General features: G+C 45.8%; 1 protein-coding gene across 11 annotated transcripts in view; it reads left to right on the top strand.

The window, feature by feature from the left end:
- The window catches only part of Sfi1 (SFI1 centrin binding protein), a 59,644-nt gene that overhangs the window by 14,974 nt on the left and 28,742 nt on the right, over positions 1 to 15,928 (top strand). For 10 of the 11 annotated variants that reach the window (XR_008217679.1, XM_052736284.1, XM_052736282.1 and 7 more), the window contains 4 exons: positions 165 to 259; positions 5,498 to 5,615; positions 8,146 to 8,248; positions 14,209 to 14,365. Coding sequence is in view for 10 of the 11 variants with exons in the window: in XM_052736284.1 (XP_052592244.1) it covers positions 165 to 259; positions 5,498 to 5,615; positions 8,146 to 8,248; positions 14,209 to 14,365 (473 nt within the window). In the remaining variant the exon portion in view is untranslated. Of the gene's footprint in view, positions 1 to 164; positions 260 to 2,435; positions 2,612 to 5,497; positions 5,616 to 8,145; positions 8,249 to 14,208; positions 14,366 to 15,928 lie in introns of those variants that run through there. The other variant, XM_052736292.1, reaches the window with a different exon arrangement.

Below are 15,928 nucleotides of genomic sequence, written 5' to 3'. Positions count from 1 at the left end.
GGTAGCACCCTCATTCCAAACAACCCTAATGTCTGCTGATCAATTCTCCATCAACTACAGGTTTCCCCTTCTAGAATGCTCCTAAGTGTAGAGGTCACTGGCTATGCTGGGTGGAGTTACTTTGTTGTCTTACCTTAAGCACTGTTTGCATTTTGGCTCCTCAGATACTATTTGTACAACCTGATGTTCCAGAACTGGAAGACATTTGTGTACCAGCGACGGGAGATGAGGAAGGGACTCTGCAGAGCCCAGCATCACGGTGAGAGAGGGGAGGGTTCTGGGAGAGGGAATCATCTGGTGAGAGAGAAGATGTAGTTGAACCCCCTGCCTGGTCAGATCCTGTGTCTCCATGTGGTGTAGTTTGGACACTTGAAGCTCATTGGGCAGATGTGTGAGCAGACTCTACCTGGCCTGCTGGTGTGCTTAAACAGAGCACAACACAGCTGCTCCCCCACAGTGTGGACCTGTGCTTCCTCCTTTCCCTGTCGGGGGTGACAAGCCTTGCTTAGGTCGGTTCTGTTCCTCAAGCTCCAGCAGCATGTATCTGGTTTTAGGAGAGCCCTCTGAAGAAGTACCCGTTACTGCTTCCTGACAGTAATCCTCACCTTCCAAGAATGTTGATGATTCTTCATCACCTCTTTGCATTTACTCCTGTTTTCTGTGTACACATAGCTATAAGAGTGGTTGGACAGAGGTTAGACCATGCCACTCTGCAAGCTCAGTGGCCTCTCAATGAACTCGATGCCCTGGTGTGATTTTCGAGGTTTCACCTGTTCTCTCCCCCCACCCTCTGACCACACTGAATATGCACTTCTTACCTTTCTTCGAGATCCAAAAGATTCAGGCCCATTTTCATTTATTGATTAATTAATTTTTTTTATGTGTCTGTGAGCTGTGCGCATGCAGAGACCAGAAAAGAACATGAAATCTCCTGGAACTGGACTGTAGTTAGTTGTGAGCTGGGAATTGAACCTGGGTCCTCTGGAAGAGTAACCAGTGCTCTTACCTGTGGAGCCGTCTCTCCAGCTTTGATTCAGGTGCATTTGAAGTGTTGTTTTCCTTAGCCAGGTGTGTTGAGACATGCCCATAATCTCAGCTCTCAAGAGGTGGAGGAAGGAAATGGGAACTAGACTAGCTGACTACACAGAAAGTCTAGCCTCAGCTAGGTAGCAAAATTGTCTCAAAAAAAACCTAAACAAGTGGTGAATGTTCCCTTCCCTGTCTGGCTTTCTCACCTCTCCCCAGGATGGTGGATTCTTAGTTCAATATGAGACAGATTGTTTCTGGATTTAACCTGGAAGTAGCTAATGGTTTGTTGTTGTTACTTTTTGTTTTTGTTTTTCGAGACAGGGTTTCTCTTTATAGCTTTGGTGCCTGTCCTGACTCTCACGCTGTAGACCAGGCTGACCTCGAACTCACAGAGATCCACCTGGCTCTGCCTCCCGAGTGCTGGGATTAAAGGCGAGCGCCACAGCTGCCTGGCTGTTGTTGTTACTTCTAATTCTCATACAGTAAGAGTCATTCTTTTTGGTGTACAATTCTATGGTTTTGGCAAACGCAGAGTCATTTTGTATGCAAAAATACCAAGTGTTCTTTTAGGAATGGGGCAGCTGTGCTGGTGCATGCCTGTAATACAGCACTGGAGAGTCGAGGGAGCAAGCAGATGGCTAGCCTCAGTGCACAGGAAGCTCTTGTCTCAAAGAACAAAACAAGTTGAGCACACAGGCCTTTAATATCAGCACTCAAAAGCAGGTGGATCTCTCTGAGTTCAAAGAGAAACCCCATCTACATAGTGAGTTCAGGCTAGCCAGGGTTACATAGTGAGACCCTGCCTCAAAAACAAAAAAAGAAAGAAAGAAAGAAAGAAAAAGAAAAAGAAATAAAAACCTCCTGCAAAATAATAATAATAATTTGCCGGGCGGTGGTGGCTCACACCTTTAATCCCAGCACTCGGGAGGCAGAGCCACGTGGATCTCTGTGAGTTCGAGGCCAGCATGGTCTACAGAGTGAGTTCCAGGACAGGCACCAGAACTACACAGAAAAACCCTGTCTCGGAAAAAAACCAAAAAAAAAAAAAAAAAAAAAAAAAATTTAACTCTACAAATAGTTATCTGAGTTATCTATATAGATAGTTCAGATATTTCATTCTCATTTTACTTTGCATTTCTCTAATAATTAATGATAATGAATATCTTTTCTTGTTCTTACCATTAATGTACACATCCACATGTGCTCACGTATATATCTGTGTGTGTGTGTGTGTGTGTGTGTATATATAATTGTATTAGGATTCTCTAAAGGAACAGGACTGATAGAATGAACTAATATGTGTATATGTACATATGTATATTATATATTCTATTATGATAATATATAATCGGTTCTTTTAATAATACATATTATTATATACATTAAAAGGGGATTTGTGAGAGTGGCTTACCGGCTGTGGTACCCACAGGCCAACAATGACTGTCTCCTGATGGAAAGGCCAAGGATCTGGTAGTTGTTCAGTTCCCAAGACTGGATGTCTCAACTGTTCAATCTGGTGCTAGAGTCCCAGGGAAGTCCTGGAGAGCTGCTGGTCTTCAGTCTGTGTTGGAATCCTGAAAACGTAGGTTCTAACCCCAGCAAAGGAGTATCTCAGGAACAGGGTTGATGAACTTGCCATGGAGTGTGAGGGCAAGCAGGAAGACAGCAAAGGCTTCCTCCTTCCATGTCCTTTTCTGTGGGCTGCCACAGAAGGCAAGGCCCACATTTAGTGTGGGTCTTCCCACCTCACGTTGTCCAGTTGGGAAAAGTTCTTCACAGGTGTACCCAGCTGTTTGGGTTTTAGGTAATCCCAGATGTAGTTAAGCTGACAACCTAGATTAGCCATCATATTTGTGTCTGTTGAAGTTCTTTTTAAAGGGTTTTTTTTAGATTTTTGTATTTCATTTGTTTGACTGTTTGGCCCTGCACATGTGTCACAGAGATCCGCCTGCCTCTGTCCCCCGAGTGCTGGGATTAAGCAGCACCACTGCATGCTTGTTTCTGGATCCTTAAGCTGCAAACTGAAGTCATCAACGAGAGACTGTTTCTGACAAGCGTTCACTCCTGTATGAACAGCTCCCTTAAGCACTGTTACACTGCCCCAGGTGTTAATGTGCTGTCTTCAGTTAAAAAATGTTTTCTGATTTCCTTTTTGTTCATAGATTATTTAGAAACATGTTTCATTTCCTACTATTTTGGGGCTCCCCCCCCACACACACACAAGATTTCTCTGTGTAGCCTTGTCTGTTTGAACTCATTCTGTAGACCAGGCTGGCCTTGAACTCATAGAGATACTCTTGCCTCTGCCTCCGTGTGCCACCACCATCAGCTTCTATTTTTAAAATTCTTTTTTATTTTATTTCTTTTTAGATGAGGTCTTCTATGTATCCGCAGGCTGGCTTTGAACTCTTTTTTGTTTTGTTTTGTTTAATTTCTTTTAGATAGAGTTAAGACCCTGTCTCAAAAACAAAAGCAAAACAAAAAATCCTGTTCCTGGGTTATGTCCTAGGACATATTTCTCTTGGAACCTAAAAAATTATTTTATGTGTATTAGTGTTTTCCTTCACATATGTATGTGTAACATGTGTGTCTCTGGTTTATACAGAGGTCAGAACTGGAGTTACAGACTGTTGTGAGCTGCCATGTGGGTGTGGGAACGGAATCAGGATCCTCTGCAGGAGCAGCCAGTGCTCTTAACGCTGAGCCTTGAACTCTTGATCTCTTTGCTTCTGTATCCTTCGTTAAGGAGTTCTAGTTTATTCCATTATACTCAGAGGATGCTATTTAGTATAATTTCAGTTCTTTTGATATTTTAAGGTTTTCTTTCTTTTTTTTTTTTTTTGGTTTTTCGAGACAGGGTTTCTCTGTGTAGCTTTGCGCCTTTCCTGGAACTCGCTTTGGAGACCAGGCGATATTTTAAGTTTTATTTTGTGGCGTAGATTGGTTTTCCTGTTTTTGTTTATTTTTTGTTTTTTGAAACAAGGTTTCACTGTATTGCCCTGGTTCTCCTGAAATTGCTCTGTAGACTAGGCTGGCCTGGAACTCACAGAACTCTGTCTGCCTCTGCCTCCCGAGTGCTTGAGATGAAGTCATGGGCCACCACCCAGTTTCCAGGGTTGGGAAAAGGGGTCTCAGTAAAGTGCTTTGCAAAGCAAGCCTGAGAACCTGAGTGTAGACTCACATAAAAAGCCAGACATGCCTTCAAACTAGCACTGGGAAGTGGAGGCAGGAGGATTCCTATGGCTCTCTGACCAGTTAGTCTAATTTAATTGGAGAGCCCCAAGTTCACTGTGAAACTCTGTCTTAAAAAATAAGGCCAGGGGAAAAAATAATAAAACCGGACATGGTAATGCACATCTTTAATCCAGCACTTGAGGCGAGTGGATTTCTGTGAGTTTGAGGGTAGCCTAGTCTACAGAGGAAGTTCCAAATCAGGCAGGCAACATTGACCCGGTCTCAGAAAAAACAAAAGGTTGCTAGGCGGTGGTGGCACACACCTTTAATCCCAGCAGAGGCAGGCAGAGCTCTGTGAGTTCGAGGCCAACCTGGTCTGTAAAGTGAGTTCCAGGACAGTTACGACTGTTTACACAGAGAAACTCTGTCTCAAAAAAACCAAAAAAAAAAAAAAAAAAGAAAGAAAGAAAGAAAGAAAGAAAGAAAGAAAGAAAGAAAGAAAGAAAGAAAGAAAGAAAAAAGAAACGCAGAAGGTGGAGGAGCTCAGGTGCAGCACAGTCGGCAGAGTGCCTGCCTGCCACAGTAAGTTTTCTTTAAATGCCGGGATCTGGCACCACTGGAACCTGTGCAGTCTCGGTTCTTTTTTAATTTGTAACACTACACAGTATCTCCAGAAGAGGGCGCTTGGAGGCTGGAGAAGAGATAACGCATTCAGAAGTACAGGAAACCCTTGAGCTGGTATCCCAACCTGAAATAATGTATCCTATCCTTTAAATGTTTACTTACGTTTGTTTGTTTGTTTAAATGTGTGAGGCTCCTGTACACCATGGTGCTCCTGGGAGGTCAGAAGACAGCCGGCAGGAGCCAGGTCTCCTTTTGTGTGAGCTCCAGGGATTATGCTCAGGCCACCAGGCTTGGCAGCAAGCACCCTTAACCACTGAGTGGTCTCACTGGCCCGCTCTACCCGTTTTTGTGTTTTTATTTTTTGTTTTTGTTTGTTTTGTTTTTGAGACAGCGTCCTTTTTTTTTTTCTCCTGGTTTTATTTTTAATTATGTTTATGTATGTATGTCAGTGTGTAGAAATGTGCAGGAACCTGCAGAGGCCAGAAGAAATGCATCAGATCCCCTGCAATCCATCCTGGAGCTGTATGGAGTCCCAGAAGGCTGTGAGCTGCCCAGTGTGGGTGCTAGGAACTGAACTGACCTGTGCCAGAGCAGTAGATGCTTTTAACTGCCGAGCCATCTCTCCCGTCCAGTGTCTACCCTTTAAAAAAGATCTCTTTGATGTCTCTAGATACAAAGCAGAAGATGCGCCAAGCCTGGAAGTCCTGGTTGATATACATGGTTGCCCGTAGGACCAAACATCACATGCAGTCCACTGCTGTAGAATTTAGGCGGAGGAGTGTCTTATGGTGAGTGTGTGGGGCACCACATGTCGGCAGTCATCATTTTAGCTCAGCCTTGGGTTGAGGCTTTAATTCACCCATCTTACCACAGTGCTTAGAACACAGTTGACAGCTATAAATACCCCTTGATAACATCCAGCTATAGTATTGAATGTTCATATAATCAGGATGAATTGTAACTAAGTGCTTACAGTGTCCTAAGCCTATGTTAACTTTGTGTGTAGAATTTTTGGTGGTATGGGGTATAAGCTGGCTAATTTTATGTCAGCTTGACACCTAAAGGTCCAGTTATCTGAAAGGAGGGAACCTCAGTGAGAAAGAGCCTCCATAAGATTGGGCTGCAGACAGGGATTTCCTTAATTAGTGATTGATGAGCAAGCCAGTAAGCGGCACTCCTCCATGGCCTCTGCATCAGCCCCTGCCTCCAGGATCCTGTCCTGTTTGAGTTCCTGTCCTGACTTCCTTCAGTGATGAACTGTGATGTGGAAGTGTAAGACAAATAAACTCTTTCTTCCCCATGCTGCTTTGTTCATGCCGTTTCATCACAGCAGTAGAAATCCTATCTAGGGCAGGGTGGTATAGGGGAGTGAGCTTAGGGTGTATCACATGCTATAGATACTCCACTCCACCACTGAGCCATGTCCATTTACTTTTTATGTTGAGTAGTCTGGCCTTGAATTCTCTCTGTAGCTGAAGCTAGTACTAGGCCTTTGACCCTTGTGACTCAGCCAAATAGTTGGGGTTACAGGTCTACATCACTAGGTGGGGCTGTGGATGTGTCATAGTGTAAAATATTTCATTTAATGGAAAGTATTTCATTTAATGTAGAGTATTTCATATAATGTAAAGTATTTCATTTAATCCTTCGGTTTTGTTTTGTTTTTTTTTTTTTTGGTTTTTCGAGACAGGGTTTCTCTGTGTAGCTTTGCGCCTTTCCTGGAACTCACTTGGTAGCCCAGGCTGGCCTCGAACTCACAGAGATCCGCCTGGCTCTGCCTCCTGAGTGCTGGGATTAAAGGCGTGCGCCACCACCGCCTGGCTAATCCTTCAGTTTTAATCCAGAGTCTCTCTGTGTAGCCTTGGCTGTGTTGGAACTAGCTCTGTAGACCGGGCTGTCCTCAGACTCAGTGATCCACCTTCCTCTGCCTCCTGAGTGCTGGAATTAAAGGTGTGCATCACCTCCTTTTCTTCTCTCTCTCTCTCTCTCTTTCCTTTTCTTTTTTTTTTTTTTTTTTTTTTTTTTTTGATACGGGGCTTTAATATGTAAGCCTGATTGGCCTCAAACTCATAAAAATCCTCCTGCCTCTGCCTCCCAAGTTCACCACCATGCCAGGCTGTACCTTCCTTTTTTTTTGGTTTTTCGAGACAGGGTTTCTCTGTGTAGCTTTGCGCCTTTCCTGGAACTCGCTTTGGAGACCAGGCTGGCCTCGAACTCACAGAGATCCGCCTGGCTCTGCCTCCCGAGTGCTGGGATTAAAGGCGTGCGCCACCACCGCCCGGCTGTACCTTCCTTTTTAAGACAGGCTCTCTCAGTGAACCTGGAACTCACCAATTCAGCTCGGTTTGCTGGCCAGCCGCTCAGCTTCCAGGGAACCTTCTTGACTCCATCCCTGTAGCATGGAGATTGCAGGTGCTTGTCACTGAGCCTGGGCTTTATGTGGGTGCTAGAGATCCAAACTCAGGTTCAAGCACCCTACCTCCGGAGCCATCTCCTCAGCCTTAAATTGATTCAGGGAGCCTGACCTGGCTGCTGGCACACGCCTTCCATCCCGGAAGGGAGGCAGAGGCAGGCGGATCTCAGTGAGTTCAAGGCCCGCCTGGTCTACAGAGATCCAGGACAGCCAGAGCTACACAGAGGAAATAGGAAGGAGACTAAGATGAAGGTGTGGCTGCAACAGGAGGAAAGGAAGGAGACAGCCTGCAAGACTGGGGACCTGAAAGCCCCTCTTTTCCTTTCAGATTTTCTCATCAAGTCTGGGTTTTAATGTAGCTAACTCCCAGTTTGGAAAACTAAATTGTGTAGCTCCGAGCACCAGAGCCTGTCTGTAGTGCTGAAGTGCCCCAGACTGGTGCTCAGTGGGTGAGAGCTTGCCTGGCGTGCACACGCCCCGAGTTCATCTCCAGTACTGCAAACAAATACATGGATGGTGATTTATAGTGCTTAAGGTGGATCTGACATTAGCTCGTGGCCCTTGGTCTTCTTCAAGTTTTGCTTTAGTTAGTGTGAGAGAAAGAGACGGCGCATGTGGAGGTCAGAGACAGATGTGGAAGTGAGTTCTCGCCCTCCACCACGTGGGCCCAGGGTTCGAACTCGGGTTTTCAGACTGGGTGGCAAGCACATTTAGTCTCTTCAGCCCTGGACTGCTCTTGATTTTTGCTTTTCTTTGCAGCAGTGGGTCGAGCAGATGATGTCAGTTTAGAGGTGGCACTGTGAGCAAGAGAGACCTGGGCTGAAGTTCAGAAGCACAGCCCTAATGGTCCTTCTCTTTTCTGTCCCCCGCCCCCAACTGACTCCATCTTTGATTTGCTCTTTCAGTTTCTGGTGGAGCAGGTGGAGGAGGCGACTAGCACAAGCTCATGCGGACCATGCTCTCCACACAGCGGCTGTGAAGCGTAGGGCCCGGAGCCTCCAGCTGCAGGTCTGTCGGGCGGGCGTACACTCAGGTTTTGATGTCCTAGGACTGTAATTAACAGGAAGGCTTCTCACTGCTGCTGCTTGTTGGGAGTGCAGCCTGGGCACCTGGGGAGGTGGGGCGAGAGAGCATGCAGGGGGTGAGGCTGCGGCAGATGGGCACTGCTGTTAGGAACGCGTACCCGCTCTCCACAAGATTTCCGCGCAGAGCCGAGTTCACTACATTGGTTAGAAACTGTTAAAATATGTTCTCATCTCCTCATTATTGTTTTTCTGCATCAAATGGAAAATAGTGCAGGTGGAAACCAAGACTGAAGAGAAAACCCTTCTGCTTCGCCCTCACAGGGTGTTTGGCTTTTGGTTTTTGAATCAGGGTCTCATGTAGTCTCGACTGGCCTTGAACTAGCTATGGAGTAGATGATGATCTTGATCTTCTAATCCTCTTGCCTCCACCTTCCAAGTGCTAGGACCATGCTCACCACTCTGCGTGAATGTAGGCTATCTGCACACACTGGGCATACATACAGACACATACCCATGTACATAAAAACAGTAAAACCAACTGTTGGAAAACTGAAAAGATGAGTTAGTGGCTAAGAGTACATACTCTTGCAGGGGACCTAAGTTTGGTTCCCAGAACCCACAGTAGACAGCTCGCAACTACCTATAACTCTAGCTCCAGGGCATCTGATACCTTCCGACCTCCTCAGGTACCCAGGTGCATATACCTGCACACAGACATACACATACACATACATCCCAGCACTCAGGAGGCAGAGGCAGGTGGATCTCTGAATTCTAGGACAGCCGGGGCTGCACAGAGAAATCCTGTCTTGAAAAACAAAACAAAACAAACAAACAAAAACAAAAAAACAGAAGATGAAGAAGAAAGAAAGAAAATTCCAAGTGAGATTTCGGCAAGATGGTAGTTGGAGTGTGTGTTTGTGTGTGTTTATGATTTATTTATTTTATTATACATATGTAAGTTTTTTTCCTGAATGTGTGTATATATGTGCAGCATGTGTGTGTCTGGTGCCCATAGAGGTCAGAAGAGGGTATTGAATCCCCTGGAACTAGAGTCACAGATGGTTGTGAGCTGCCTTGTGGGGCCTGGGTCTCAAACCTGAGTCCTCTAAGAGAACAGGCAGCTCTCTTAACCACTGAGCAGCTCTTCAGACTCAAGGTTCTGCTTGTTTGAAAGTGACTAGTAGAATTTGCTCATGGAGAGACGACATATTTCTTCAGAAAAGGAATTCTGTGGTGACCTCTGCCTTTGCCTGAGTAGCTGCCACAGTGGAGTTACCCTTCACTGACATGGGCCCTCTGAAGGAGAAGCGGCCTGTGGGGAAGGGTCGGGGGAAGCTGTGCTCTTGACTTGGGATGCTGAGCCTGATCCGGAGTCCACAGAGCATCTGAGCTGCTGAGGGAGGCTGAGGCAGGACTCTACTATTGGAGTCCATGGAGGAGGAGGCGTTTGAGCTGAGGAGTGAGCGGATAGTGGAGTGAGTGACAGGAGAGCCTGGGGACAAGGACCCAGCAGAGAAGGTGCCCTCTGCCACGTCAGATGCCATTCTGCCGGGTCAGGCAGGGCGAGGACAGACTTGACCTTTGGGCTGAGCCACGTGGAAATGGTTGATAGATTGATAAGCAGTTTCAGTGAGCACATGGGAGTGCTTTCAAGAAAGCCTGCTGGGGAGAAGTCACAAAATGGCCGTCTTGAGCTTGGGAAGGAGAGGGCTGGTGTCAGCCGCGTGGCACAGTGTGCTGAAGGGTAAACCTTTCCTTTGGGGGTTGTGTCTGCAAATACTGAATCACAGAAAAAAGGTGGGTAAACATACACCTCACCCTGTTTAACCCATGCTTCATGGGGCTTTGTTTTTGTTTTTGTGAGACAGGGTCTCACTGTGTAGCCCTGGCTGTCCTGGAACTCACTGCACAGACCAGGCTGGCCTGTGATTCACAGAAATCCACCCAACTCTGCCTCCTGAGTGCTGGATTAAAGATGTGAAACATCATGCCCAGCCACTCTTCATGTTTTAACAACTATGCAAATATACTTTTTATTCCTTTTTAAATATTCAGGAAAAGGGGGGAGGGGGCCTGGACCAGAGTTCAATTCCCAGCACCCCTATCAGATCGCTCACAACCATCTGAAACTCCAACTCCAGGGGATCCAACTTCTCTGGCTTTCAGACACCTGCACACACATGCATATACCCACACAACAGACACACATGCCACATATTTAATTAAAAACAATAAAATTAAAAAATAATAAAAATTCAGGGTCTTTATTTTATTTTATTTTATTTTTTTTTTTTTTTTTGAGACAGGGTTTCTCTGTGTATCCCTGGCTGTCCTGGATCTTGCTTTGTAGACCAGGCTGGCCTCGAACTCACTGAGATTTGCCTGCCTGTGCCTCCTAAATGCTGGGATTAAAGGCATGCGCCATGGGGATTTAGCTCAGTTGTAGAGCGCTTGCCTAGCAATCGCAAGGCCCTGGGTTTGGTCCTCAGCTCCGGTTTAAAAAAAAAAAAAGAATAAATATAGTTCTCTCTTGATGATCTTTTCTGTTCTTGTACAGTGTCTCATGTCCCCTCCTGGCCTTGCGCTCCTGGGCCTTTTGCTTCTAGCGCCTGCGTACTGTGATCACAGGCCTGTGCACTGGGCCTGCCTGGTGCTTAGTTGTTCTGGCCTGTGGGAGGCCAGCTCCCACCTTTTCAAGGGTTCCTAAGAGGAGGAGAGAGGAATAAGAAAATATTAGGTAGAATGGAAAATGGAGATGAGAAGAAAGACAGAAACACAGGATAGCTTCTGGAGGACCTGGACCAAAACCCACCGGCCCTTTCTGTTTATTCAAAAGGGCTTTTTTAACAATGCCAAGGGGCAGACAAAAGACCTCCCCCTTGCTAGATCAAAGCACACTGCACAGCCAAGTGTAAACCCTTCCAAGCACCTGGTAACCACGCCTGTGGTCAAATCAACCCCTTCTGCAGCCCTACTGGGTAAAGCCAGCTCAGGTTCTGGGACCCTGAGTAATCTGAGCCTCCACACTGGCCACTTGACAGTTGTGGATGTAATGTTCACCTCTCCACACACTTAGATGTACTTCCATTGTAGATTAAAGGGGAGGGGGTGCTTTCTTCTCTATAGCCACAATGTTGTTAATTCCAATGCCTTTCATATTGATATGACACAATATAACACAGTTCGTATTAAAACCATACATTAGGTCACCACGCAGAGCTACATAGTGAGATCCTGCTTCAAAAAGAAAGAAAAGGAAAGGAAAGCGGGGCTGGAGAGATGGCTCACTGTTACGAGCAAATGTGCTCTTCCAGAGGACTGAGTTACATTCCCAGCATCCACGTCAGGCAATTCAGCCACCTGTGCCTTTAGCTCCAGGGGATCCAATGCTTCTGGCCTGAGGGCACCTGTGCGTACACACTTGAAATAAAGCCATACATGGCTATTCTTGTGTCTGATGTAGAGCCCAATAAAAAGCCACATTTTTGATTGTCACATCCTGAAGGGCATTTTTTTTTTTTTTTTTTTTTTGGGGTTTCTCGAGACAGGTTTTCTCTGTGTAACCCTGGCTGTCCTGGAACTCACTCTGTAACGCAGGCTGGCCTCCAACTCACAGAGATCCACCTGGCTCTGCCTCCCAAGTGCTGGGATTAAAGGTGTGTGCCACCACCACCTGGCTCTGAAGGGCATTTTTTAAAAGAATTGTTTATTTTATATATATGTGCACTGTCTTTATACATACCAGAAAAGGAAGTCAGATCCCATTACAGATGGTTCTGAGCCACCATGTGGGTGCTGGGAATTGAACTCAGGACCTCTGGAAGAGCAGCTAGTGCTCTTACCGCTGAGCCATCTCTCCAGCCTGTGAAGGGCATTTTAAAAAAAAATTTGTTTTAGCAAAAAAAAAAAAAAGCCAGGTGGTTGAGGGTGCACACCTTTAATCCCAGCACTCAGGAGGCAGAGGCAGGTGGATCTCTTGAGTTCAAGGCAGCCTGGTCTAAAGAGCTACTTACAGGACAGTCAGGACTACACAGAGAAACCCTGCCTTAAAACAAAACAAAACACAAAAAGAACAAAAATAGGATGGGAGAAATATAGTACATTTGTCCACTGGTTTCTCAAACCTAGTAGAAAGTGAAAGGTGAGAGGGGCAAATTTCCAGTGATACAGTTGAGAAGGCAAGAGAAGATGGCATGTAGCCATAGTAAAGGTGACCTTTGACTGGAGGAGCTTGGCCAGTTTGGCTAGAGCAGGGGCAGGCAGAGTTACCTGGTACTGCTTGCAGAAAATTCTCAATTGCCTTTTTTAAAGATTTATTTCTTTATACATATGTATTGTGTTGTGTGTGTGTGTGTGTGTGTGTGCTCACAGAAACCAGAAGGGGGCACCAGATCTCCTAGAGCTGTAGTTACAAGTGGTTGTGAGACATCCAACATGGGTGTTGGCAACTAAACTCAGGTCCTCTACAAGAACAGTACTCACTTTTAATCACTGAGTCATCTCTCTAGCCCCCTGCCGTATTTTTGGAGGGGACCAGAAAGAATGGTATTCACCTGAGAGGAGAGAAGGAAGAGGTGTTACAGATTTAGAAAAAGAAGATAAGAAATTGGTGGGTGATGTCATTCTGTATGCTGTGAAAATGTGTTGCTCTGATTGGTTGATAAATAAAGCTGTTTGGCCAATGGTGGAGCAGAATAAGGTTAGGCGGGACATTCTAAAGAGAGAGAGAGAGGAAGGAAGACAGAGCAGGAGAGACTCTGCCAGCTGCTGCCAGGAGAAGAAAGATGTAAAGTACCGGTAGGCCATGAGCCACTTGGCAAAGTATAGATTTATGGAAATGGGTTAATTTAAGATATAAGAACTAGATAGCAAGAAGTCTGCCATGGCCAAAGTTTAAAAAATAGTATTAGCCAGGCGGGACACAGGAAAACTTTCAGCTACAAGAAATCTTTATATTCAAACTAAGGCATGAGTTATCTCTGCAGATACATGAAACCTTCTCATGGATACAGGTTTGTGAATAATTTTAAGGGAATCCTGTTGTCCACTTTCACCTTTTACAAGCATGCTTCCCTGAAATGTAAGAGAACAGCGTCTTGATAGGCATCCCCTAGCATCACTTCCAAAGAAAAGGCAGACCTGCATTCATCCTAAATCAGAATTTACTATATTATACTCAGAGTGTCATTTAATTTCATTATTCCATGTGTGTGTGTGTAAATTTTGTTTGCATGTATGTCTGTGCACCATGCATGTGCCTGGCACCCCAGAGGACAGAAGAGTGTCAGATCCCCTGGAACTGGACTTATAGATGGTTTTGAGCCATTTTGTGGGTGCTGGGAACTGAACCTGGTCCTCTGTAAGAATAACAACCCTTGAGGAATCTCTCTGCCACCCCCATCATTCCTTTTTAAGACAAAGTTTTTATTATCTATGGTTGCATGGAGCTGTCATAGAAATTTAAAACAACAGCTTTTGATGGTCTCCTAGCATGTAATCTCCGCTTCATCCCTTGTATATATAGGAACAGCTCCATGTCTTCCCTTAGTTAATCCACCAGTGTAGCTGAGCTCAAAAACTTTACGCCGAACTCCATCATGTACTTGCAAATTACTTCTCCACCCCCACCCCCCACCCCTGTCCCCAAGACAGGGTTTCTCTATGTAGCTCTGGCTGTCATGGAACTCACTCTGTCAGGGAACTCACCAGCCTGGCCTTGAACTTAAGAGATCCACTGCTTCCCAAGTGCTGGGATTAAAGGTGTGCACCACCCTCACCCTGCTGCAAATTACTTTTTACAACTTCTCTTCATTTTTTCATTTGTAATCCCCGCCCCCAAAGTTTGTTTTGTTTTGTTTCAGGCAGGATCTCATGTAACCCAGGCTGGCCTCAAACTCACTGTGTGGCAAGGACATTGAATTCTTGATCTGGTCTTTTCAGGCTTGGTCACGATGGCAAGAACAGCTCCTAAATAGCCGTCGGGAAAGGTGGAAGGAGGTCAGTGCTGTGCGACACCATCAGCGCTGGCAGAAGCAGAGAGCTTTGAAGGCCTGGCTTCAGTACCTCCACATCCGCAGGGCGAAGAGATGGCAGAACGGTGAGTGGGAAGCTGGGCTCCCGAGCCTGGCTGCACCGACCCCTCTCCCCATCGCCTGAGACCCTCCATGAAGAGGAAACAAAAGGCATTACACCACAGTTTTTTTTTTTTATTTGTTTTTTTGTTTTGTTTTGTTTTTCGAAATAGGGTTCTCTGTGTAGCTTTGTGCTGTTCCTGGATCTTGCTCTGTAGACCAGGCTGGCCTCGAACTCACAAAGATCCGCCTGCCTCTGCCTCCCGAGTGCTGGGATTAATGGTGTGCGCCACAGTTTTGAGGACAAGAAATTTAGTAGAAAAGTATATCATCTTGATTCTCATTTATTTCCTCCTGGCTTTTACTATTCAAATAGTCTCAATGTATTGATTATTTTATATATTTCAAATGGACCTGTTCATATTGTGATGAGTATGATGATATCTACAGTTTATTGTGCTTGTTTCTACGTTTTTCAGCTTTATCAAGAATGCTAGTTTTAATGATTATTTGCATTTTTAGAATAACTTGTCTTTTTTGTCTTATTAATACAGTATTTATTTATCTTCTTTCTCTCTGTCAAACCCTGTGCCAGTCACTTCCCCAGACTTCGTGGACGGTACAGGAAAAGGGACAGACAAGGTAGAAAAGACGGGGAGGATGGGCCGTGTCAGGTGGTGTCAGGACAGCTACTTCACACGGCGAAGAGGATGAGAAGGCCACCTTTAGGCAACAGAGCCCCAGGCCTCTGAAAGGCAAAGCCCAGAATTATATAGGAGAACTGGTGCTTCAGAGAAGAGTTCCTGGCTTAACCAGTGATGAGGCTCCCCAAATAGTCCCAGTTCAGCCCAGAGCCAGCCACCCCGAGTGTCAGCCCAGCCCTAATGAACCTGGCTGCTGTGCTGATGTCCCTAGAAATGGCGCTGAGTGAGAGTGAGATGGGAGACTGCTGAGCCGAGCAAGGCTCCTCCTGTCCATCAGTGTCTCTGGGTGAAGAGCACTTCAGCTAGAGATTCACTTCATAGTTGAGTTCAGGAGCGGGTGGAGGTGAACGTGAGCAGGCCTGTATTCAGGAGTGAGGGGCTGAGGCAGAACAGCTCTCAAAGCAAAGATGAGACAGATGGGTTTGTATTTGGTTTGGGTTTTTGAGACAGGATATTGCCGTGTAGTCTTGATGGGACTTACTGTATAGTCCTCACTGGCCTTGAGCCCACAGAGACTCGTCTGCTTCTGCATTCCGAGTGCTGGGATTGAAGGTGTCCTGCACCATGCCCGGCTGTCACATGGTACCTTTACTTAGCCATTTCCTGTTGATAGGTACTCGCCCTGGACCTGCTTGCCCCGTCTATCCTTTCTCCTGCCTTGCTATTGGCTGTTCAGCTCTTTATTAGACCAATCAGATATTTTAGACAGGCAAAGTAACACAGCTTCACAGAGTTAAACAAATGCAACATAAAAGAATGCAACACATCTTTCTATCATTAAACAAATGTTCCCCAGCATGAACAGATGTAGCACATCTGTAACTGATGTTCTGCACACAGTGGCCTAGGACGGCCGACCACAGCTCTCTATGGTGGGAAGAGTTG

Source organism: Peromyscus californicus, unplaced genomic scaffold, assembly GCF_007827085.1.
Source record: "Peromyscus californicus insignis strain IS unplaced genomic scaffold, ASM782708v3 Scaffold_13__1_contigs__length_99412109, whole genome shotgun sequence".
Lineage (NCBI taxonomy): Eukaryota > Metazoa > Chordata > Mammalia > Rodentia > Cricetidae > Peromyscus > Peromyscus californicus.
Note: the sequence above shows the minus strand (reverse complement) of the source record. Positions and strands in the feature narration are given on the sequence as shown.